This window comes from Mirounga angustirostris, unplaced genomic scaffold, assembly GCF_029215605.1.
Source record: "Mirounga angustirostris isolate CCGP_5_RB_7025 unplaced genomic scaffold, mMirAng1.0.hap1 SCAF_1, whole genome shotgun sequence".
In the NCBI taxonomy this organism is placed as follows: Eukaryota; Metazoa; Chordata; class Mammalia; order Carnivora; family Phocidae; genus Mirounga; species Mirounga angustirostris.
Genome location: NW_026991709.1, coordinates 3,350,841 through 3,376,421, shown reverse-complemented (window position 1 = coordinate 3,376,421; position 25,581 = coordinate 3,350,841). Strand labels below are relative to the sequence as shown.

Below are 25,581 nucleotides of genomic sequence, written 5' to 3'. Positions count from 1 at the left end.
GGTGATCACTAGGTCATGGGGCCCACTGTATGTTTACTCTTTCAAGACACTATCAAATCTGGGGGCCCTGGGTGGGTCAGTCGTTAAGCGTCTGCCTTTGGCTCAGGTCATGATCCCCGGGTCCTGGGATCGAGCCCCGCATTGGGCTCCCTGCTCCGTGGGAAGCCTGCTTCTCCCTCTCCCACTCCCCCTGCTTGTGTTCCCTCTCTCGCTGTGTCTCTCTCTGTCAAATACATAAACAAAATCTTTTTTTAAAAAAAAGAAACTGTCAGATCATTTTCCAGAATGGCCCACTTCCCTGTCCCCACAGCAATGCCGTTTCTCCACATGTTCGTTAGTTCGCAGTGCTGTCACTTTGATTTTAGCCATTCCAACCGGTGTGTAACAAAAGCCCAGGGGAGCTCTGATTGGCGTTTCCATGATGGCTAATATGTTGAACCTCCAGAAAGAAGTACTCGTTGAAAGAAGATATCCTCGTTGGTAAAATGTGTGTTCTTGTCTTTCACCCACTGTCAAATCTGGGGGTTGTTGGGAGGGTTATTTGGGGGGTTTTTTTACTGTTTTACTGTTGACTTTTGAGAGTGCTTTGTATCTTCCGGATACGACTCCTCTTGTCAGACGTGTGGTTTGCAAAGGTTTTCTCCCAGTCTCTAACCTATCTTTAGAAAACCTCTTCCCAGCGTTTTTCACAGAGCAAGTATTTTTAATTTTGATAGAGTTTGATTTTTCAATGTTCTCTCTTACCAATGTGGCTTTGGTGTCAGGCCTAAGAACTATGTGCCTAGCCCTGGACCCTGAAGATCTTCTATGGATTTTTTTTTTTTCTAGAAGTCTTAGTTTTACCTTTTAATCTACTATCCAACTTTTGTATAAAGTGTGAGGCTGAGGTTGAGGTTCGTGTTCTTGCCTCCGGATGCCCAGGCCTCCAGCACTCTTCGTGGACAAGGCTGTCCCTCCTCCCGTGAACTGGTTCTGCACCACTCCCAACAATCAGCTGGCCACGTTTATGTGCTCCCTTTGTGGCCGCTGACCTCTGTGTCTGTCCCTCCACCCACGTCACACAGCCTTCCTTGCTGTCACTGTAACAGTATCTCTTAAGACAGGCTGAACCTTCTCATGTGATCTGCATTTTCCAAAGCGTTTAGCTGTTCCAGTTTCTTTACGTTTCCATATAAATGTTACAGTAATCTTGTCAGGACCCATAACATATTGCCGGGATTCTGACAGGGGTAGCATCAAATACGTATTTCGATTTGGGAAGAACTAACATCTTCATTATGTGGCATCTTCCCATCCATGAACATGGTGCGTCCCTCCACTGAGAGCTCTGTATTTCTTTCAGCGGTGCTTTGTCGTTTTGAGGACATAAGTTCTGTTTCGTTAGATTGCACCTAAGTATTTCTTTTTTGAGTTATTGTAAATGGCATTGTATTTTTAATTTCAGTGTCCATGTGTCGTTAGTCTAGAAAAATACAATTACCTTTTACATATTAATCTTGTATCCTATGACCTTGACTAACTCACATACTAGTTCTAGGTCATTTTTGTAGATTCCTTAGGACTTTCCACATAGACAATCAAGTCATCAGCAAACAGCAACAGTTTAATTTTTTCTTCTGAGCTGTCTGCCTTTGTTTTTTGTTTTTAGAAGCATAACCTTTGTTGAACATGGCACTGGGTCTTTTTCGTAGAAAAAGATATTAGCACATAAGCATCTATGAAGTGGAGCAACTCCTGGTTTTCTCGGAACAGTAAAATCACATGCAGTACCTCTGAGTTGGGATTTTGATCTTTGTCAAAACCACCAAGATCAGTGGGAGGCTGAGTAGGAGGGGAGCTTGCTGAGTTTTTGTGCTTCTGTCTCAAGGTGAGAGAAGTATGTAGATACAGCTGGTCAAGGTGTTCTTGCCTCTCTATGTATCTATCTCTCCACACATATGTTGCAGAGTGGGGGTTCAACTTGTACTGTCAAGTTCTTTGTGTCCCGGCTTCACAGAAAAGAAAATAGTTTCATTTGTACAAAAGAGTCCTATGTACAAGTATTTGTGACTTGAGGGCTTTTCTTTTCATTGTTAGTTGACTTTTGTCTGTCAGTTTTATATCAGTAATTCAGGAAAACAGCCACGTTGGTGTGGGAGAGCTGGTGGTGCAGACAGCTCCAAGAGTGGAGCTTCTGAGACCTCCCTACCCCCACCCAAAGCGCTCGTCTTGGGAAGTGAGTCCCCAGAGCTCCCCATCTTAGAGGCTCAGTGCTGGGGGGCAGGAAGGGCAGCACTAGGGGTGGCACGGAGTTCATCAGGGGTGGGGCAAGGGACTTGGGGGTTGGCATGGCCAGAGTTGTCTGAGGTAAGGTGGCTGTGAAGGTGACAATAGGGACCCTGGCTATAGGAGGCCCAAGGGCTTGCTGGCAAGGCCCAGGGTCAGGTTCTGGATGGAGGCCCTTCAGGGTGAGATCACGGGACAGGGCTCATGCCCACCTGCCTCATGGAAGAAGGCCTCTGACTTGGCCAAGTGAGGGATGCACACAGCCCCACTTTTGCCCTGGTCGGTCTCCTGGGGCTTGGGTGGGACGCAGTGAGGTGGCAGATGCTGGGCTCTGTAGGTGTGCTCATGGGTGTCAAGTCTGAGCACTCACATTGGTGTCCACAGTCATCTGGTCAGAGATGAACGCTCAGTGATCTTAGCCTTGGTGTGCTGTAACAGCTCCCCTACCTTGGGTCACTCCCGGGCCGGGCCGGCTGTGCAGGAGGCACCCTGTTCTGTCCTTTGCTATGTGTCCCAGAAGAGGGTGGCACTGTGGCTGCCACTGGGGCCCACGATACGCCACGTGCAAGTATCTCTCTTTCCTTTTCTTGTCTTACTGCACTATTGAGAATGTCCAAAATGATGTTGAATGACATTGGTGAGAAAAGACATGCTTGCCTTTTTCCAGATCTTAGGGAAAAAGCATTCAGTCTTTCAGCATTAAGTGTAATTTCCGTAGATGCTCTTTATCAGCTTGAGAAAGTTCCTCTCTATTCCTGTTTCTCTGAGAGCTTTGATCAAGAATGGCTGTTATATTTTGGTCAAATGCTTCTTCTACATCAGTTGATATGATCTTACGATTCTTTTCTTTTGTAGTCTGTTAAAGCGGTGGATTATATTGATTCGTTTTGGAATATTAAACCAGCCTTGCATCCTTGGAATAAACTCCACTTGGTCATAGTGGTTCTTTTTATATATTGCTGAATTATATTTGCTAATACTTTGTTAAGAACTTTTGCATCGGGGCGCCTGGGTGGCTCAGTTGGTTAAGCGACTGCCTTCGGCTCAGGTCATGTTCCTGGAGTCCTGGGATCGAATCCCGCATCGGGCTCCCTGCTCGGCAGGAAGTCTGCTTCTCCCTCTGACCCTCCCCCCTCTCATGTGCTCTCTCTCTCGCTCTCTCATTCTCTCTCTCAAATAGATAAATAAATAAAATCTTAAAAAAAACGTACTTAAAAAAAGAACTTTTGCATCTATATTTCTAAGGGATATTGGTCTGTAGTTTTCCTGTTTTGTGCTGTCTGGTTTTTGTTGTCTGGGTGACACCAACTTCATAAAATGAATTGGGAAGAGCTTCCTTATTGTCCATTTTCTGCTGGGGATTGTGTAGAATTGGTGTTCATCCTTCTTTAAAAGCCTGGAAGAAGAGGGCGCCTGGGTGGCTCAGTTGGTTAAAAGCCTGGAAGAATTCTTCAATGAAAACATCTGGGTCTGGGAATTTGGCGGGGGGGGGGGGATATTTTAATTACTGATTCAATTTCCTTAATAGTTACATAGCTATTCATAGTATATATTTCATAATGGGTGAGTTTGCTAGTTTGTGCTTTTCAAAGAAGTGGTCCATTTCATACGAGTTGTAAAATCTGTGTATGTGGAGTTGTTTGAAGTGCCCCCTAATGATCCTTCTCATTCCGTGGGGTCTGTAGTGATGTCCCCACTTTTGTTCCTGATTCTGGTATCTGCTAGAGGTTTGGTGATCCTTTTAAAGAACCAGCTTTGTTCTATTGACCTCCTCTATTGTTTTCAGTTTAATTGATTTCATCTCTTTATTGTCTCCTTCCTTCTGCTTGTTTTGGGTTTATTTTGCTCTTCTTTTTGTTGAGGGTGGAGCCCAGACTACTGAGATTTTCCCTCTCTTCTAATGTAAGGATTTAGTGCTATAAATTTCTCTCTTGACCCTGCTTTGATGTGTTGTATTTTCACTTTCATTCAATCCATGTATTTTTTATTTCTCTTGAGACTTCCTTTTGATCCATGCGTTCTTTGGCAGTGTGCTGATTAGTTCCAATTGTTTGGAGATTTTCCTGTTAGCTTTGTTACTGATGTCTCATTTGATTGTGCTGTGGTCCAAGAACACACTCTGCATGATTTCAGTTCTAATTTGTTGAGGTGTGTTTAATGGCTCATGATGTCATCTACCTTGGGATATGTTCCATGAACATTTCAGAAGCATGTGTTCTGTGCTCTTGTTGGGGGAAGCTGTCTATGAATGCTGATTAGGTCCTCTTGGTCGGTAGTAGTGTTGAGTTCTTTTATATCCTCCCTTGTTTTCTGTCTAGCCACAAACTGGCTGAGATCTTTCACTGAGGGCCACAGCTGCTGCCAGTCCTCTCCATGAGGCCACCCTCCCTGGACCCCAGAAAGTTTCCTCCCTCAGCCTTGCAGACCTTACCCTTCCAGATGCCACAGCACCTGTTCTTGTGAGCCATAGGATACTAGGTTCTCTAACCCTGCCCCCCCATGTTGTCACTTTCCGCAGTGACCCAGTTTTCTGTGCCATCTCTTTCCTGCTTTGGCCTCATGATATGATACATATCTCAGAGGGATACTGCTATTACCCTGGGCTCCTACAGTGGAAATTCCCACCAAAGATGAACTCACAGAGTAAAACAGTTAGCTTTGGGCTGCAATAAAATACCTAAGAGACTTGCATTTCCACTCAGAATGCCAAAAGCTGCAAAGAACATCCCTCCCACGCTAGCAATGGTGAAAGTCAGATGATGAGTCACAAAGGAACAAAGTAAACTGAATTCCAAAAAGGAATGAGGCCCTTCAAGGAGAGAGAGAGAAAGAAAGGGCACGAACTGTTTTGTCTTTGATGGGACACAGAAGAAAGATGTGACCACCACACAGATGGACAAGAAAGATTCAGGTAAATCTTGAGAAGTTCTGACAGGCTGATCACTATGGCAGTTGGAAATAGATCAGAGTCCTGTACAGGGAGCCCTCTGGGTGACACAGGTGTGCTTGGGGTGATCAGTGGCTCCTCAGGCCCCACATGCTTCCCAGACTCTCACAAGCAAAAACCTTTAGCTGACGGAACGGTATCAGTCAGTCACACCCCTGGGGCATAAGCAGACCGCCAGGGTCTCAGGAGGCTTGAGAGCCTGAACAGGGACTCCCTCCATGGGGCCATCCTATAGGGACAGCCAAAAGCTGAGGGGGCCCAGGAACCCTGCAAAAGACCCTCCCCTCCAGCCCCGTACCCCACTGTAATGGTGAGGCCACTGCAGCTGCAGTCGGAGGGGCCTGAAGACTGCACAGAGGTGACCCTGGTGACAACAAACTCAAACAGGCCGGGCGACCAGCTCCTGACCACACGAAGGCCTGCAGGAAATGGGGCGTGCGGCTCTCCAGGCCCGGGGACGGCCATCCGCTGGCTCTAGTGATTACCGAGAAGCAGCGCCCAAGTCCCCAGCCGCAGCTGGGCACACGTTTACTTCAACACTCCGTTCTTCCAGGATTTTCCTCATGTATTTTGAAGTTCTGATGTCAGGACATACACATTTAGGATTTTGATGTCCTCTCGATCACTTGACCCCTTCATCTCTATCCCTGGCAACAGTCCTTGCACTGACATTGGCCTTGTCTGATATTCAATCAATATCAATCCTGCCACTCCAGCTACATTTCTCACTTGTGTCTATACAATGTATCTTTTACCTTTAACTATGTATGTCTTCATATCTGAAGTGGTCTCTTTTAAGCATATGGATGAGGAACAGCATTTAACACAGAAAACAGGTAATCATTTTTTTTTAAAGAAGCAGAATTTTTTAAAAAGCCAACAAAAATGTTAAACAGATCTATTATAATTCATTAAAATAAAAAACTTTACATAAGGATTACACAGTAGACCGGACACAGTGGAAGAGAGAATTAAAGAACTGGAAGCTAGATGTATAGCAGGGGGAGATCAATGATGAACAATATTAGAGAAAATTTTAGAGAAGGAAGACAGAAGGAGAGCCTCAGAGAAGGAGAGAACAAAGAGGGTGGCAATGTTCAAGATGAGAGAACTTTCCAGACTTGGGGAAAAATCCCACCAAACTGTGTTTTCATTGGATATTGTGTTTGGCTGATAATTATTAAAAAAAAAAAAAAATGAGAGTGGCTTAAACATGATCGAGGCTTATTTTCTCTTATGTTGAGAAGACTGGAGACAGGCAGTTGTAGACAGAAAGCGAAATAAGCCTCTTGCAGGTCTCCCACCTCAGGGGCTAGGGAGCGTGCCTATGAAATATGATCATCAGGGAAGGCAATGCCCCGTCTCTCAGCCCCTGGGAGTAGAGGGTGTAACTTCTGCAAGCACCTGACTGCAAATGCAAGCCTCCGCTCATAAAGTTATGAAAAATCGGGCAGTTTCACCTCAGATGCACGATACTGGGTCGTATCTGCTTGGGTCGTATCTGCTTAGCTATGTACAGGATTAAGATCCCTTTCTGTCTGCAGTCTCTTTAGCACGTTGCCTAGGATGCAAGCCACATTCCAGCCAAATGCTCGTTCAGTAATACACTTGCTTTCTCTCTCCTCTGTATTTGTGGAGAAGTCTTCTGGATTGGGAGGAGATTTTGCCCTTAATCTTATTTCCCCAACACAGTCCTAGGCTAGATCAGCTGCCCTTTGATCAGAGCTCCGGGTCCTTTTGTGTTTCTGCTTCACCATCCTTAACACCTGGCAGCAAGGAAATAAATGAAACCTAAAGGAGAAGGGCAAAGGCTATTTATTCAGAGCTTGCTACAGCAAGGGGGTCATCTGCGTCTGGTGGAAACTCACAGGCAGGCAGTGGAGTGGGGAAGCTTCCTTGTGAGAACAGGGAGGCTCCAGGCATGCCCTGGAAGGAGGCTGTGGCCCGTGGGTGGCTAACTAGAAGTGGGTCAACCACATGATTCATTAGGGATACGTATCTGGCTTCCTCTGGCTGGTCCTAGGTTACAGCAAGGACAAAAATCAGAGAAGCGGTCAGTTATTAATCAAGTCATAGACATTTGGGGCCCATTGTTACAGGGCTTATCATTTGTCTTCCTGAACTGGTTATGAGAGATAGTAGTCTGAATTCCTACACATCTGACTTATAGGGCTGGTTACCGCAGATAACTGGTTGGCTTCCTGGGCTGCAGCCTGTGGGGTCAGAGTTCTATTTTTATTTTTTTAGATTTTATTTATTTGACAGAGAGCACAAGTAAAGGGAGCGGCAGAGGGAGAGCAAGAAGCAGGCTTCCCTGAGGAGCAGGGAGCCGGATGTGGGGCTCAATCCCAGGACCTTGGGATCATGACCTGAGCCAAAGGCAGACGCTTAACCGACTGAGCCACCCAGGTGCCCCTAGAGTTCTATTTTTATACATGGTCTGGCCACTGCCCATTTGTATATTTGGTCTCTGAGCATTCATCATTGGGATCATCTCATGTCCCAATACGGCCACTGCAGAACCCACCACTGTGAGCACATTCCAGGTAGAGAAGTTAAGCAAAAAGGGCAAAGAGCATGCCTCCCAGGGGAGTCCCTTTACAGGACTTTGAAAATAAGGATCCATCCAGACACATTTGCTTACATCCCTCTAGCCCTACCTGCCTTCAGGGAGACGTGCTTTGTTTACTGAGCACAGTGATGCCCCCACCAAAGAGGGGGCTTCTGTTTAAGGTAAAAGGGAGTGTGGACATTTGCCAGGCAGCCAGCAACCTCTTTCTCAGATGGAAAGATTCTTCAGGTGGAAAAAGTGGAGGAATAAATCCGTAAGAATCTATTCTTCAATAAGAAAGTTGTTTATGACGATTATTCTAATAAAGAACTGGCTGATTATAACTGTTTGTAGTCAATGTTATATGTAGGAAATGTGCTCCCCAGTGCCTTCCCAACCCGCCCCCGCCGGCCCTGTCCCTCCATCTCCAGGGTACTGAGGCAGAGACAAGGGAGAGCAGTCTGAATATATGGATATGAACACACACTGAAAACTGCTCAGCTAAAGTGAATTAGTTCAAAGAAACAATAAATTCAGGGAGCTGGTCACTTGGCAAACTGGCTCTTCAGAGAACTGGCTTTTAGTGACTGCTCAAGTGCAAAGAGTGGTTCAAGCAGAAGCACCTCGATGGGATGGGCGTGTCCGCGAAGGACCCTGGGGCTTCCGGGCAGGGCTGGTGGGTTCTCCACCAGACTCAGGGCAGTCCCAAGGGCTGGAGCACCACCTCCACTGCATGATACTCACGCCCGGTGAAATGTAGTTTATGTCCTCTGGAAAAGAAGAAATGAAACCCAAGGAGGAAGATCACGGGAGTTCAGGAGAGAGAGCGTGTTCTCAAGAAATGCATGGAAATGGGTCCCTTGCACACCAGAGACTGAAGGTGCCGTCTGGACAGCCGGGGCAGAGCGGGAGTCTTGCCGAGGGAGACACCCACGTGGCAGGAAGGAGCAAGCATGGGCGCTCCGAAGCCTCCCCGGCCGCTCTCTGGGGCTGTTCCTCCAAAGCATCCAAGTTCTCCGGAACTGAGAGTGACTGTTGTGAGCATTTCCTTCCCAGCCAAGGGTCCAGACACTGCAAACACGCACGCATGTGTGCACACCCAGGCAGGTGTGCACAGCCTCACACGCACACATACGTCGGTGCAGGTGCACACCCAGGCACATGCGTGCACACGTGCACATGCTCACTCCACTTGCCTTTCCTTCCCTGGGGCTCTCCATTTTCTCTGCTGCCAGCACTGGATGAGAAGGTGCTTTCTACGTCCGCTCTGGAGGATTTGCTCTGCACGTTCCTGCAGCCTGCTCCCCAACAGGAAGTGCCACCCCCACCTGACCCGAGGATCACACGCCACGTTCTGCCTGCCACTAAGTCTCCCCACAGAAAATTCTTTATTTTCATTCCTCCATCAGGAATTCATTTAGGGAAGTGTCCGTGATTCAAATGCAAAATGAGAGGAAGGATGATGCTTCCAGGGGCGACTCCCAATCCACACAAAAAACTGAAAGCACCTCTAATGCCTTCCAGGAGATGGAAAGTGAAAACCCCAGGGGAGGGAAAAGAGCATTGCCTGATCCTGCTTTGAGTGCATAGTTAGAAGCAAGGACACTTGGAAGAAGAATAGGAAATTATTGGATTGGAAACTTTTTCATGGTTAAAAAGAAGTGGCGAGTTGAGGCATCATTGACAATTTAATGGGAATTAGTCCTCTGATCACGTCTGACCGCCGCTGACAAGAAAGTGCTTCTCAGGAGACAGAGATCCAATCATCCCGCCGCCTCAGGAAGGGCCTGGAAATGCGTTTCTTCACATGTCCTTGAAATGACCTCCTTGGGACATTGCTGGTTCCAAGTGGGAAGGGGCCTGGGGCCGGGGGAGGGGGGGCAGGCTCCCAGGCGCAGCCACGGGACAGCGATTTCCCCTGGACCAGCAGGGACTCTGGGCTTTGCCTCTAAAGCCAAATAACTGGGTCCAAATTCAGGACCTATCCTTTGTTAACCTCCTGGTTCAGCTGCGGGGCTGGAAAGAGGAGTAAGAATCACATCCAGCTGTCCTTCAGGGTTAAGCAAGTTAACCACAAATGGCCCATGATTTGATCAACAGCGCCCATGTAGGGAGGCTCCCATAAAAACTCCAGCTGAAGTTCAGAGAGCTTCCAGGTTGCTGAACACACCCCCCCTGATGGAGGGTGGTCACCCCGACATTGTAGGGACCCGCTGCTGGAAGGTGGTGCACCCCAACACCGTAGGGACCCCTTGCTGGAGGGTGATGCACCCCAACACCATGGGGACTCCCTGCTGGAGGGAGACACACCCCAACACTGTGGGGACTGAAGCTCCTGCACTCAGGACTTCTGGGCCTTGTCCAGGTACCTTTTCATCTGGCTGCTCATCGGTGTCACAATAAACTGAGTTCTGGGGGTCATTCTAGCAAAATAAAAACACAAGGAGAGAGTTGAGGAAACCCCCAATTTGTAGCCAAATCAGACAAAGCGTGGGAACCCGGGACAGACCACTTGCGCCCAACACCTGAGGGGGCGGTCCTGTGGGGCTGAGCCCCGGTCAGTGCCGGCCTTGAACTGAACTGTAGGATGAGCCATGGTGTCAAGCCTGGAGAGCTGTTTGGTGTGGAACCCCACATACTTGGTGTCAGAAGTGAAGAAGACTGAGTCAAACAGAAGCTCACTTTCACGCAGAGACAGAAAGCAGACTGACGGGTCTGGGACTGGGGGCGGGGGACCGGAGTGACTGCTGAGCAAGTGTGGGTTTCCTCATGGGGCGATGGAAACGTTCTGGAATTAGTAGTGAGGGCTGTACAACGAAATGAAGGTACTAAAAACTACTGAACTTATACACATTGAAATGGTGAATTTTATGTTATGTAAATTATCTCAGTAAGAAAACATAACGTCAATATAAAAATTATTAATGATGGGTGCCTGGGTGGCTCAGTTGGTTAAGCGACTGCCTTCGGCTCAGGTCATGATCCTGGAGTCCTGGGATCGAGTCCCGCATCGGGCTCCCTGCTCGGCAGGGAGTGTGCTTCTCCCTCTGACCCTCCCGAACCTCCCCCCTCTCATGTGCTCTCTCTCTCATTCTCTCTGTCTCAAATACATAAATAAAATCTTTTAAAAAAATTTTAAAAAAATTATTAATGACATTTTACATTCTTTTTTCCGTACTAAGCTTTCAAAACCCAGTGTGTACTTTACCTTCCCCACACATACTGGGCTAGCACAGCACTGAGTACACCGAATGCCATTCAAGGGCACTCTTTGAGGGATGATTTATATGAATACACTTTTTTAATATGTCTCTGCTTTCAAGACTCAATCTAGTTGAGACAAAAACACAGAGACTCATGACACAGCTTATATCATTGCAGGAGGCAGAAGGGACCAACGCCACCTCCACCCCATCTCCAGCTGCGGCCTCAGGGCCCTCCGCATGGCCTAACACTGGCAGGGAACAGAGCATCCACTGGGCCCAGCGCCAACCAACCCCCATCATGTCTAGTCCCCAAATTGGAGGAGAACAGAGCATCCTCTGAGCCCGGTATAAATGGACCCCCATCACTAGTCCCAAGACTGCAAGAGAACAGAGCATCTGCTGGGCCCAGTGCAAATGGACTCCCGTCACTAGTCCTAAGTCTCCAGGAGAACAGAGCATCCTCTGAGCCCAGTGCAGATGGACCCCCATCACTAGTTCTAAGTCTGCAGAACAGAGCATCTTCTGAGCCCGGTGCAAATGAACCCCCATCACTAGTCCCAAGTCTGCAGGAGAACAGAGCATCCTCTGAGCCCAGTGCAGATGGACCCCCATCACTAGTCCTAAGTCTGCAGAACAGAGCATCTTCTGAGCCTGGTGCAAATGAACCCCCATCACTAGTCCTAAGTCTGCAGGAGAACAGAGCATCCTCTGAGCCTGGTGCAAGTGGACCCCCATCACTAGTCCTAAGTCTGCAGAACAGAGCATCTTCTGAGCCCGGTGCAAATGGACCCCCATCACTAGTCCTAAGTCTGCAGGAGAACAGAGCATCCTCTGAGCTCAGTGCAAATGGACTCCCATCACTAGTCCTAAGTCTGCAGAATACAGCAACTTCTGAGCCCAGTACAGATGGACCCCCATCACTAGTCCTAAGTCTGCAGAACAGAGCATCCTCTGAGCCTGGTGCAAATGAACCCTCATCACTAGTCTCAAGACTGCGAGAGAACAGAGCATCTGCTGGGCCCGGTGCAAATGGACTCCCATCATTAGTCCTAAGTCTGCAGGAGAACAGAGTATCCTCTGGGCCCAGTGCAAACGGACTTCCGTCACTAGTCGTAAGTCTGCAGGAGAACAGAGCATCCCCTGAGCCCGGTGCAAATGGACCCCCATCACTAGTCCTAAGTCTGCAGGAGAACAGAGCATCCTCTGAGCCCGGTACAAATGAACCCCCATCACTAGTCCTAAGTCTGCAGGAGAACAGAACATCTTCTGAGCCCAGTGCAAATGGACCCCCGTCACTAGTCCTAAGTCTGCAGGAGAACAGAGCATCCTCTGGGCCTGGTGCAAATGGACTCCCATCACTAGTCCTAAGTCTGCAGGAGAACAGAGCATCCTCTGGGCCTGGTGCAAATGGACTCCCATCACTAGTCCTAAGTCTGCAGGAGAACAGAGCATCCTCTGAGCCCAGTGCAAATGGACCCCCGTCACTAGTCCTAAGTCTGCAGGAGAACAGAGCATCCTCTGGGCCTGGTGCAAATGAACCCCCATCACTAGTCCTAAGTCTGCAGGAGAACAGAGCATCTTCTGAGCCTGGTGCAAATGGACCCCCATCACTGTCCTAAGTCTGCAGGAGAACAGAACATCTTCTGAGCCCAGTGCAAATGGACCCCCGTCACTAGTCCTAAGTCTGCAGGAGAACAGAGCATCCTCTGGGCCTGGTGCAAATGGACTCCCGTCACTAGTCTTAAGTCTGCAGGAGAACAGAGCATCCTCTGAGCCCGGTGCAAATGGACCCCCATCACTAGTCCTAAGTCTGCAGGAGAATAGAGCATCCTCTGGGCCTAGGGCCCACAGACCTGCGTCACTAATCCCAAGCCTGGAGAACAGACCATCCTCTGAGCTCAATGCAAATGGACCCCCATCACTAGTCCCAAGACTGCAGGAGAACAGAGCATCCGCTGAGCACAGAGCCCACGGACCCCCCTCAGTAGTGCTGACACTGGAGGAGAACAGAGCATCATCTGCTGGGCCTGGGGCCCTTGGACCCCTCTCACTAGTCCCAAGACTGGAGGAGAACAGAGCATCGGCTGGTCCAGCACCCACAGATCCCCATTACTAGTCCCAAGACAAGAATAGAACATCCGCGGGTCCAGTGCCCAGAGACCCTCAAAGCTCTTCCCACCACCTGCTGGCAGGGGGCTTTCTCTACATGTTCTTCCCTCATTTTCTGGATTAAAATTTTTTCTCTCCCATTCGTCTACTATTTGAGAGTCATACATTTATTCTCTTTGTAGTTTTTCAGTGGGACCCCTTACATTTTTTTTTTTTAAAGAGTTAATTTATTTATTTGACAGAGAGAGACACAGCGAGAGAGGGAACACAAGCAGGGGGGGTGGGAGAGGGAGAAGCAGGCTTCCCGCAGAGCAGGGAGCCCGATGCGGGGCTCGATCCCAGGACCCTGGGACCATGACCTGAGCCGAAGGCAGACCCTTAACGACTGAGCCACCCAGGCGCCCCGGGACCCCTTACATTTTTAACTGTCTGCTTAGATCAAGCACACGTGAAGTCACCAGCTTGCAGTCCTGCAGCACGCAAACAGCTGCAGGTCTTTCCTCCAACCGCCCGTGCTGTGTGCCTTCCTGTGGCCCAGGATTTGGGGTCTACCCTTGCTGTAACGATGGTTCACTTTTATCTTCATATTACAGTCAACACATTCCTATTCACCCACTTTTTCCACTTTGCCCACCTTCCCTTTTGCATCGTAGCTTTCTTGCTCTGGCTTACATACAGTTCCTGTCCTGGTGAGCCCCCTTTGGTTTTGCTTGTTTGAAAATGTCTGCATTTCATTTATGAACGATCATTTAGCCAAGATTACCAATCCTCAGTTTGCATTTTGATTATTCCACTACATTCCAGCTGTCTTCATTGCTGCTGAGATGTCAGCTGTTAGCCCCTAGCTGCCATAGAGAACAGTTAGCTTTTCTCTGTGTGTGCTTTTAAGATTTTATTTCTGTCTCCCAACTGGTAAATGGAAGAAGTGGGCAAGCTGCAAGAGGAGCTTCAGGCAGAGATCAGGCAAGAGAAGAAATGTACGATGAACATAAGTATAAGACGAACTTAAGTTTCCCATCTGAAGATGAGCTGGAGCAGAAAAGATGGAGACAGAAGGTGGTATGGAGAGAGACAGTGGATGGGGCGGGGGGGCAGTACGCACCTGCCATGCTCCTCTCTGTGGCTCAGTGAGCTACTTGGGGCTGGGAGGAAGTGGTCCAGAGAACAGCAGACCCCATAATAAGATACATATACTTATGCATGTATTTTTTTTATTTTTATTTTTATTTTAAGCAGGCCCAACATGGAGCTTGAACTCACAGCCCTGAGATCAAGACCTGAGCTGAGATCAAGAGTCAGATGCTTAACTGACTGAGCCACCCAGGTGGCCCAGATACATATTTATTAAATAAGCATCTTCCTGCTCTGCCATCCTTGTGCAGTGCCTCATGGGCCAAGATGGCTGCTGGAACACCAGCCATATGTCTGCATGCCAGGAAGGAAGAGAGAACACATTTCCTCTCATGTTTGGAAAATGCAGTCCTCTGGCTGGGCAGCAACGTGCCTGGCTAAAAGCAAGATTCCATCACCAAGAATAAACATACATTTTACTACCAGCTGCTGTGCACTCTTCTCACTAAATGATACTATTTTTTCTTTACCAATAACTTCCTTTAAAATGAATTTCTTTAAATTCTTCGTGGGGCACCTGGGTGGCTCAGTTGTTAGGTGTCTGCCTTCAGCTCAGGTCATGATCTCAGGGTCCTGGGATCGAGTCCTGTATCAGGCTCCCTGCTCAGCGGGGAGTGTGCTTCGCCCTCTGCCAGCCGCTCCCCCTGCTTGTGCACTCGCGCTCTGTCTCTGACAAATAAACAAAATATTTTTTTAAAAAAACTAATTCTCCCGGGACACCTGGGTGGCTCAGTCAGTTAAGCGTCTGCCTTCAGCTCAGGTCATGATCCCAGGGTCCTGGGATCGAGTCCCGCATCGGGCTCCCCGCTCTGTGGGGAGCCTGCTTCTCCCTCTGCCTCTGCCTCTCTATCTCTCATGAATAAATAAATAAAATCTTTAAAAAAAAAATTAATTCTCCATTTTATCAGGATCTGGCCCCTGAGCCATCTGTTTCTTCTCCCCCAGGGAGATTATGACAGAGACAGGATGAAGTATGCTCGTCCCCATCCCCACCCCCACCCCCAGCCTATCTCAGCCTCCAGGACTGACTCCATGGGAGGCAGAAGAACGATTTCTATGTCCTTGGCATGTGGAGGGGGCGCGCCTGGTGGGAGAGGCTTGTTGAGGCTGAGCCTGGCCACACATGTCCATCCCATCTTCCCCAAGCGTACGGCGGGGGGGGGGGGGGGGGGGGGGGCGTGGTCACCCCAGGCTCGGGGTAACTGAGTGATCATTCACTGCCAGGAAGAGGTTGTTATTCCACTAGTCTCCTTCTATAATAAATGTCCTCTGTTTTATCAGATTGTGGCACTGAGAAGTCGAATGTATAAACTACATAATAGTGGAGCAGAGAGAGCAAGGGAGATGGGGGAGCACCATCCACCGGAAGGAAGGGGGTGGGAGGATGTGCCGGTGGCATGGGATGTGGTAAATAGAAAACGCAGACAAGAGGGGTCAACTTGGGGCTGACATACCAGTAATTACAGTTCACAGAACCATACTTGGCTTATCAACTATAAGACCGATTTCTTAGAGAAAACACTGCAGCCACCTGCTATTTACAAGAGACGCACCTAAAATATAGGGAAGCAAGGAGTAAGGAAGGGGGTGGGGAAAATACACTATAGCGTGATGCTGCAATTTCGATACCAGGTCAAACTGCCTTTGAGGCAGAGTCTTATCGGGGATGATGAATGCCCTTGGTCGGTAGCAAAGGGAACAATTCCCTAGGAATGAGAGACAAAGCTTAAGTCTATGAACTGCTAAGTAACATTTTCAAAGAAGTATGTGAAGCCAAACTACAAGAAGGAATTAACAGATCCTCAGCTGATTTCCTCCCCTCCCTCAACAGTCCGTCCAGAAGCTGTTAGACGGGCAGGGCTGGGGTGGAGCCTGGGGGTGCGAAGCTGTGGGAGGGCAGGGCTTGGAGTACAGGTGGCAGGGCTGCAAAGACAGCAGAGCTTCCTGGGATGCAGGGGCGGGGCCCAGGTTTGGTTTCCAAATGCCCGTCCCCAACCTATAGAACCAGCCTCCCTAGAGACATTGACGCTAGGGCTTGGGCACGGAAGGCACCTGAAATCTCCTGAAGGAGCCTGAAATCTCCTCCTACGCAAAGTAAGAGAGCGCTCAGAGAGGAATGGGACATGTCAAAAGAAGTGAATAAATAGAGAGCCAGGCTGACCGCACTCTCTGTAGCCCACACTTATTTTTTCAAGTGGCCATCCTAACAGGGATGAGGTGGTATCTTATTGTGGGTTTGATTTGCATTTCGCTAATGATGAGTGATGGAGAGCATCTTTTCATGGGCTTATGGCCATTTGTAGGTCTTCTTTGCACAAATGTCTGTTCAAGTCCTTTGTGCATTTTTAATCAGGTTGTTTTATATGAATCCCTTATCAGATATATGATTTGCAAATACTTCCTCCCCTTCCAGTAGTTGCCTTTTTACTCTGTTGATAGTGTCTTTTGACACGCAATTTTTTAAAAAAATCTTCAGGAACTCCAATTTGCCTGTTTTTCCTTTTGTTGCCTGTGCCTTTGGCATATCCAAGAAATCACTGCCAAGTCCAAAGCTGTGAAATCTTACCCCTAATGTTTTCTTCTAAGAGCACGATTCTTTTAGGTCTTACTTACTGGTCTTTGATCCATATTGGGTTAATTTTTGGATATGGTATGAGATAAGGGTATACAACTTCATTCTTTTGCACGTGGATGTCCAATTTCCCAGCACCATTTGTGGAAAAGACTGTCCTTTCCCCATTGAATGGATGGCACCCTCATCAGAAATCATCTGACCATAAATGCAAAATCATTTGACCTCTGGCAAAGGTAATCTCTGGGTTCTTTATTCTATTCCATTAGTCTCTGTGTCTGTCTTTATGCCAATACCATAGTGTTCTGATTACTGTGGCTTTATAATAAGTTTTGAAATTGGGGAGTGTGAGTCCTCTGGCTCTGTTCTTTCTCAAGATTGTTTTGGCTATGAAGGGTCCCCTGAGATTCCATATGAATTTTACAATCAGTTTTTCTATTTCTGCAAAAAAATGTCCTTGGGATTTTGATACTTAGTACACTGACTCTGTGGATGGCTTTAGATAGTACTGACACGTTAACATGTCCAATCCACGATCATGGAAAGTGTTCCCAATTATTTGTCTTCTTTAATTTCTTTCAAAAATGTTCAAATGATGAAAATGTTCTTTTCAAAAATGCTTCATCGTATACAAGTCTCTCCCTTTCCGGGTTAATTCCTAAGTATTTTACTCTTTTTGATGCTGTTGTAAATGGTACTGTCTTTGTAATTTCCCTTTCAGATTGCTCATTGTTAGTGTATAGAAATGCAAATGATTTTTGTGTGTTGACTTTGTATCTTGCTACTCTGCTGACTTCATTTTTTTAGTTCCAACAGTTGGTTTTGGTTTTGTTTTTTTTTTTTATGGAAACTTTAGGGGTTTTTACCTATAAGACCATACATCTGTGAATTGAGATAATTTTACTTCTTTTCCAAGTTTTATTCCAATACTTTTTATTTCTTTTTCTTGCCTAACTGCTCCAGTTAGAACTTCCAGTATTAGTTGAAGAAAAGAGGCAAAAGCGAGTCTCCTTGCCTAATCCTGATCTTAGAGGAAAAGCTTTAAGTCTTTCCCCACTGAGTATGATATTCACTGTGGGTTTTTCGTACATAGCCTTTATGGTGTTGAGAGGTTCCCTTCTATACCTAGCTTGTTGATTGTTTTATTATAAAAGGGTGTTGAATTTTGTTACATGCTTTTTCCACACTGAGATAATCATATGCGGGTTTTTTTCCTTCATTCAATGGTTTATGACATTGATCAATATTCATGTTAAAGCATCTTGCATCCCAGGAATAAAATCACACTTGGTCATGGTGTATAATCCTTTCACAATGCTGCTGAATTTGGTTTGCTAGTGTGTTGTTGAGGATTTTTGCATCTATGTTCACAAGGAATATTGGTCTGTAGTTTTTTCTCGTAGCGTCTGGCTTGGTATCGGGGGAATACTGGCCTCATAGAATGCGTCAGAATGTGTTCTCTCCTCCCCAATTGTTTGAACATGTCTCAGAAGGATAAATATTGGTTCTTCTTTAAATGTTTGGTAGAATTTACCAGAGAAGACTTCAGGTCCATGGCTCTTCTGTGTTGGGAGATTTTTTTTATTATTATTACTTCTTCAATATCCTTATGAGTTATAGGTCTGTTCAGATTTTCTATTTCTTTGTGATTTTGTCTTAGGTTTTGTGTTTCTAGGAATTTGTCCATTCCATCTAAGTGACCCAGTTCACTGATATACAACTGTTCAAGGCACTCTCTTATAATCCCTTTTACTTCCATAGAATCAGCAGTAAAACCCCCACTTTCATTTCTGATTTTGACAATTTGAGTCTTCTCTTTTTTTCTTGGTCTGTCCAGCTAAAAGCTTACACTTTTTGTTGATCTTTTTAAAGAACCAACTCCTGATGTCATTAGTTTTCTCTACTGTTTTTCTATTCACTATTTCACTTATCACTGTTCTAATCTTTATTACTTTCTTCCCTCTGCTAGCTTTGTGTTTAGTTTGTTCTTTTTCTAAAAACTTAGGATTGTTGATTTGAGATCTTTGGTTTGTTTGGGTTTTTTTTTAAGATTTTATTTAGTTGACAGAGAGAGGAGAGCGAGAGAGCAAGTGAGCACGAGCAAGGCGAGGGGCAGAGGGAGAAGCAGACTCCCGCTGAGCAGGGAGCCCTATGTAGGCTCAATCCCAGGACTCTGGGATCATGACCTGAGCCGAAGGCAGACGCTTCACCAACTGAGCCTCCCAGGCACCCCAAGATCTTTGGTTTTTAATATAGGCTTTGAAAGCTATAAACATCCCCCCCCTTAGCCCCACTGTTGCTGCATCCTGTGAGCTTTGGTGTGTTCTCATTTTCATTCATCCTTAATTATTTTCTAATTTCCCTCATCATTTCTTCTTTGATCCACTGATTGTTTGGGAGTGTGTTGTTCAAGTTCCACAGTTCTGTGAGTCTTCCAGTTCTTCTGTTATGAACTTCTAACTTCATCCCACTGCAGAGAAGATTCCTTGCAGCCTATCTTTTTACATCTATGGAGACCTGTGTCCTAACACGTGGTTCATCCTGGAGAATGCCCACGTGCACTAGAGAAGGACATCTGAGCAGCTACCGGGTGGAGCGTTCTGCACGAGTCTGCTGGGATAGTCACTTTATTGCACTGCGTGAGTCCTTCCATCACTGTGAGTATATACGGAAGTCTCCTACTGGTACCGGACAACTGTTTCTTCCTTCAATTCAGTTTTTGCTTTATATATTTTGATTCTCTGTCATTTGGTGGATAAATGTTTACAACTGTAATATCTTCTTGTTATACTAAACTTCTCATTAATCTATAACATCCTTCTCGTGTCTCCTAACCTTTTTTTATTTAAAGTCTATTTTGTCTGATACTAGCAGCCACTCCTCTCTTTCGATTACTATTTGCATGGAATATCTTTGTCTTTGGAGGTGAGTCTCTTGTGGACAGCGTGTAGTTGGGTCCTGTGTTTTTATCTGTTCTGCTAATCTCTTTTGATTGGAGAGTTTAATCCATTTACATTTAAAGTAATTACTGATAAGGAGAGACTTCTGTCATTCTGGTATTGTTCTCTATATGTCTTATAACTTTTTGCTCATTTCCTGCAACACTCTCTTCTTTTGTGTTTGACTGACTTTTTTTTGTCATGGTATGTTTAAATTCCTCTCATTTTCTTTTGTGTATATTCTATACCTAATTTCTTTGTGGTTACCACAGAGATTACACTTCCCACCCTAAAGTTATAACCCTCTAATTTGAATTTATAACAGGTTAACTTCCGGTCACACACAAAAACCCTGTTCCTTTATGGCTCTGTCCCTGCCCGGATGCCACAAAATTGTATTCGATGCATTGTATGGCCCATGTCCCTCCCGTAGGCTCTGTTCACTTTTCTTCAATCTTTTTTCCTTCTCTTTGTCAGACTGGGTCATTTCAATGGTCTTATCTGTAAGTGTGCTGATTCTTTCTTCTGCCTGTTCAAATCTGCCTCTGATTCCGTCTCATGCATTTTTCACTTCAGCTGTTAATTTGAAGTCTCAGAATTTCTTTTTCGTTTCTAGCTCTCTTTGTTGGTATTTCTGTTTTGTTCACACTTCACTTTCTTGACTCTCTCTCCATCTCCCTTCAGTTCTTAAGCATGTTTAAGACCGTTGTCTTAAAGTCTTCATCTAATAGATCTGCCATTAAGTCTTTTCTTCAGGGACAGTTTCTGCTGATTTATTTTTTCCCTTTGAATGAACCACACTTTACTGTTTGTTTCTTGTGATTTTTTGTTAAAACTAGACATGTGAATCTAATAATGGGGTAACTCTGAAAATCAGATTCTCCCCCCTTCCCCAAGGTCTGCTTATTGATTTTGTTAGGGTTTTGTAATTGACTTGTGTATTGGTTTTGCTTTTTTGGTTGACGTAGGCTGTCTCTGTGCCAAGGACCAACCTGAGGTATAAACTTAAAATCTCCTCAGTTCTTTTCTGAGGCTTACCTGGACATACACAGTCACTTCCTAATTTGCCCCACATATGCAGTGGTTTTTGAGTGTCCTAGTCCCTAACTTCTGGCCCCTGAAAGGGGGGGAACCCCCAAGTGAAAAATGAAGGGGAGAAAAAAGGGCACTGGCCCTTTAAATGCCTTGGATGCTACTTCAGCTGGAGAGGGAGGGGTGATGTCACTGGCTGCCCTCCTCAGCAAGCAGAGCACGGACCCCCAGTATTGGCAGGACAGAGTCCTTACCCACCCTGGTCCCCACACACTGTGCAAGCTGCTCCAGGAACAGGTGCTCAGCTGCCTGCCACGGGGCCGGGCTCAAAGTGACCAAATCTAACCGCAGTTTACCATCCAAGCCCTCCCCTGGAAGCCGCAAGCCTTCCGTAGGCTCCAGAGCTCCAAAATGGTTATGTCAGATTGTGCCGGACAACAGCCGTGCAGGTGGGGAGACAGATTCTGGGTGCTTCCAGAATCTGCCCACATGATTCTGAGCACCCCCTCTGTGTGCGGAGCTGCACAAGGCTCCAGCGTGTAAGACAAAGAAAAGTGTCTTATTCAAGGAGACAATGAGCCGGCACATAGGCAAGGCTGACTTTGGAGGTGGTCAAACCAGTTTGGCCCCTGGCTCTGGCGCCTGCAGCTGTGCCCCCGCCTGCGGCTGTGCGCACGTGAGGCTGTGCGTGTGCGGCTGTGCGCAGGCCTGCACCTGTGCACGCGTGAGGCTGTGCAGGCCTGCGGCTGTGCGCATGAGGCTGTGCACGTGGTGCGGCTGTGCAGGCCTGCAGCTGTGCGTGTGCAGCTGTGCATGTGCGGCTGTGCCTGCGCCTGTGCGCGTGTGCAGCTGTGTGCGTTTGTGGCTGTGCGGGCCTGCAGCTGTGCGCACGTGCGGCTGTGCGTGTGCGGCTGTGTGCAGCTGTGCGCGGGCCTGCACCTGTGCATGCGTGAGGCTGTGCAGGCCTGCGGCTGTGCGCGTGAGGCTGTGCACGTGGTGCGGCTGTGCGCGCATGAGGCTGTGCGTGTGTGCCTGCGACGTGCATGTGCGGCTGTGCGCACGTGCAGGTGTGCGGGCCAGCGCCTGTGCACGCGTGAGGCTGTGCAGGCCTGCAGCTGTGCATGTGCGGCTGTGCCTGCGCCTGTGCGCGTGTGCGCCTGTGCGTGTGCGGCTGTGCGCACACCTGAGCAGCAGCAGACTGGCCTCCCCCAAGCCCCACATAGGGGCAAGTCACTGAGCCTCGGGCTCCTGATCTGGAAAGTGGGATGATGGTAATGGTTGTGGAAATCCAGCAAGATGGCCAATGGAAACCTCTCCCACAGTGGTCAGCCGGTCAGCAGTGCTCAGGCAACGCCTTCCTTCCCATCTCCATGGAAACAGCCCTCAACATCCTCAGAATCAGTCTGCCCCAAACCCAAAGACCTCATTTTCGAAATTAGAAGAGTAACCTCTCACAATCGATGATGGCTCCCTCCTGCCGTGGCCCCCCTGATGGGAACCACTGTGCAGAAGGACAGAAGTGTGCCCTGTGCCCGTCACAGGGACAAGCCAAATCTGCCAATGTGAAGTAAAACTTACAAGCTCGACAGGGGCTCCAACACATTCCCACTTGAAATTCACATTCCAGACCATCCATTCACTCATTCGTGTTAGGACCGGCCCCTCACACTTGGGAGACCTGCACTGGCAATCATGACACACAGGAGAACGGTTAGGGCAGCCCGCAGGAACAACGTCAACCGTAAGGCAAGGCCTACTCGCAACAAGGTGGATGACTCTCACACCTGGATGCAAAACAGAAAAGCCAGACGCAGAAAGGAACATAGAGTGATTCCACAAATACCAAGTTCAAAAACAGGCAAAACTGGGGCGCCTGGGTGGCTCAGTCAGCTCAGTCAATCCAACTCTTGATTTCAGCTCAGGTCGTGATCTCAGGGTCATGGAATCGAGCCCCGCAACAGGCTCTGCACTCAATGGGGCGTCTGCTTGGGATTCTCTCTCTCTCCCCCTCTCTGTTCCTCCTCCCACTCGTGCTCACTCTAAATAAATAAAATCTCTAAAAAAACAACAACAACAAAAAAAACAGGGCGCCTGGGTGGCTCAGTTGGTTAAGCGACTGCCTTCGACTCAGGTCATGATCCTGGAGTCCCAGGGTCGAGTCCCACATCGGGCTCCCTGCTCAGCAGGGAGCTTGCTTCTCCCTCTGACCCTTTCCCCTCTCATGCTCTCTTTCATTCTAAGTAAATAAAATCTTAAAAAACAACAACACAGGCAACCCAATATACGGTGTTAGCAATCAGGGTATGGCTACCGGGGAATGGGGGAGCACAAGAAGGCTCCAGGGGAAGGGCCTTCCACGACCCGCTGCTGTTCTGTCTCCTAATTTGGGAGCAGTGGATGCAAGCAGTCCAGACAGTGAGAAACCCAGTTGTGGCGTTCACACACGAAGGCATGTGCTGTGCACTTATGGTCTGTGCACGCTGGCGGACATGTTCAGGTTAGAAAATAAAAATAGAAAATGCTGGTGAACAGGGTTTGATCGGCACAAGCTGTTCTGAACTAGAAGCCAAGAGCATTTTGCCTGCACACCGTGCCTGAATCCATTTTGCCTGCACACTGTGCCTGAATCCTAGCACGGCACATCCTGAAGAACTCCCACTGAGGCTCGAGAGTGAGCCTCACTGCACACAGCCTCAGCGGGTCCAGGAGGGCTGTCCTCGGATGCCGCCGCCTCTGCAATTAAAGGTGGACAGGCAGAGGGCGCATGGGATGCGGGAAGTACCAAAGGCTGCGGTGGCTGATCTGGACCCAAATGGTACAGGCTGATCAGCTTTAGAACAGATGCAGAGCAACCAGGCTTCAGCGAGCATTCCCATCCATTCTGCTGCATGGCCCACTTAAAATAAGAGGACATATTGTGAGCTCTGCATCGCCAGCCTCCCCCACCCCTTTGCAGGCTACCTGTGGTTACCTGGGCATCCCTGCACCCAGCTTCCCAGCCTGCAGCGTCCATAAAGGAAGAAGGTCAGAGCAAACAGCAGGGCAAAGACCCCAAATGGGGTCCTGTTGCTGCGTGTCCTTGGCACCTCCTGTTTACTATAATCTAAACTTCCCTTCCTTCAATACATGTAGATTAAGATCCGGCTTTAAAAAAACTGCAATAATAATAATTTTTAAAAGCTTGTATTCCTGATCAGCTCTGTAACCTCAGAGCCTGGCACATCATCACAGCTCAGTGATTATTTCTTCAGTGATTTAATATGGTGCTCTACAGTTTACAATTCTAAATAGAGCAACATATACAACATACGTATTTCTCACTCTGTATCTAACAGGCTAGCATTTACTAAGGGCTTATCATATGCCACACATTGTTCTAAGCAAGACACAGGTGAATACACGTGGATTCTTCCCCATGGAATTTTCACAACCCTAGGGAGTGAGCGTTCTTATTGTGTGCTCACTGCCCCGCTGTGCACAAGAGACTGTAGCAGAGTGAGCTACGTCACTTCCCACAATCACGGTCAACTATCCTGAGCCTTCTGTTACTGACTGAATGTTTGTGTCCCCCCACAATTCCTATGTTGAAACCTAACCCCCAAGGTGATGGCAATTAGAGGCAGGGCCTTTGGAGGTGGTCAGGTCATGAGAGGGGAGCCCCCATGCTGGGGTCAGTGCCCTTAGGAAAGAGACCCCAAGAGCGCCCTCGCCCTTCCCCCACACGAGGACCCAGCAAGAAACCACCAGCTGTGAAGCAGGAAGGGGCCTCCCCGACACCAAATCTGCCGGCACCTTGATCTTGGACTCCCAGCCTCCAGAAGTGTGAGAAGTGCATGTGCGTTGTTGATGAGCGGCCGGCCCGTGGGACTCTGTTAGAGCAACCTGAGGACTGATACCTTCCAACAGCTCCGTATTTTCTCATTTTCCCACTATGGACATGCATTTCTCATCAAACCCCACTTCAAAATAATGGTTTGTTTGTTTTTTAAAGATTTTATTTATTTGACAGAGAGAGAGACAGCGAGAGAGGGAACACAAGCAGGGGGAGTGGCAGAGGGAGAAGCAGGCTTCCTGCCGAGCAGGGAGCCCGACGCGGGGCTTGATCCCAGGACCCCGGGATCATGACCTGAGCCGAAGGCAGACACTTAATGACTGAGCCACCCAGGTGCCCCCAAAATAATGGTTTAAAAAGCACAAACAGGGCGCCTGGGTGGCTCAGTTGGTTGGGCGACTGCCTTCGGCTCAGGTCGTGATCCTGGAGTCCCTGGATCGAGTCCCGCATCGGGCTCCCTGCTCGGCAGGGGGTCTGCTTCTCCCTCTGACCCTCCCCCCTCTCATGTGCTCTCTCTCTCCTCTCATCCGCTCTCTCAAATAAATAAATAAAATCTCTTTAAAAAAAAAGCACAAACAATACCATGTTGGAAAGGATGTGCAGTGGATGGAACCACCTTGCATCACACGCGGGGTCGTAAAATGATATAACCACTGCGGAAAACTGGCAGTTCTGAGTAGTCACAAATGCACCAATGACCCAGCAGTCCTACCCCTAGATGCTTACCCAAAACACACACGGGTCCACAAAAAGGCTTGTGCAGACGTGCTCGAAGTTTTATTCACAATGGCCAAAAATGGAAAACAAACCCCATGTCCCTGAAAAATCAAATGGTGGCATATTCACACAAAGGGAGACACGCAATTAAAACGAACAAGGTTCTGATACACACAATAACGTGGGTGAGACTTGAAACATCACGCAGAGCCGAAGAAGCCAGACACAAGAGACCACATAGCGCCTCATTCCACTTACATGAGATTCTAGAAGCAGCAAA

At 47.7% G+C, this 25,581-nt stretch overlaps 1 protein-coding gene across 1 annotated transcript; it reads right to left on the bottom strand.

Moving 5' to 3' along the window:
• Positions 1 to 262: 262 nt before the first annotated feature.
• LOC135362413 (uncharacterized) lies at positions 263 to 16,837 on the bottom strand. Its single transcript, XM_064577274.1, has 2 exons — positions 16,823 to 16,837; positions 263 to 12,584 (listed from the first exon to the last, which is right to left on the bottom strand). Exons 1-2 carry the CDS (start codon positions 16,835 to 16,837, stop codon positions 11,193 to 11,195), a joined length of 1,407 nt encoding a protein of 468 aa, XP_064433344.1. The 3' UTR covers positions 263 to 11,192.
• Between the last annotated feature and the right edge of the window lie 8,744 nt (positions 16,838 to 25,581).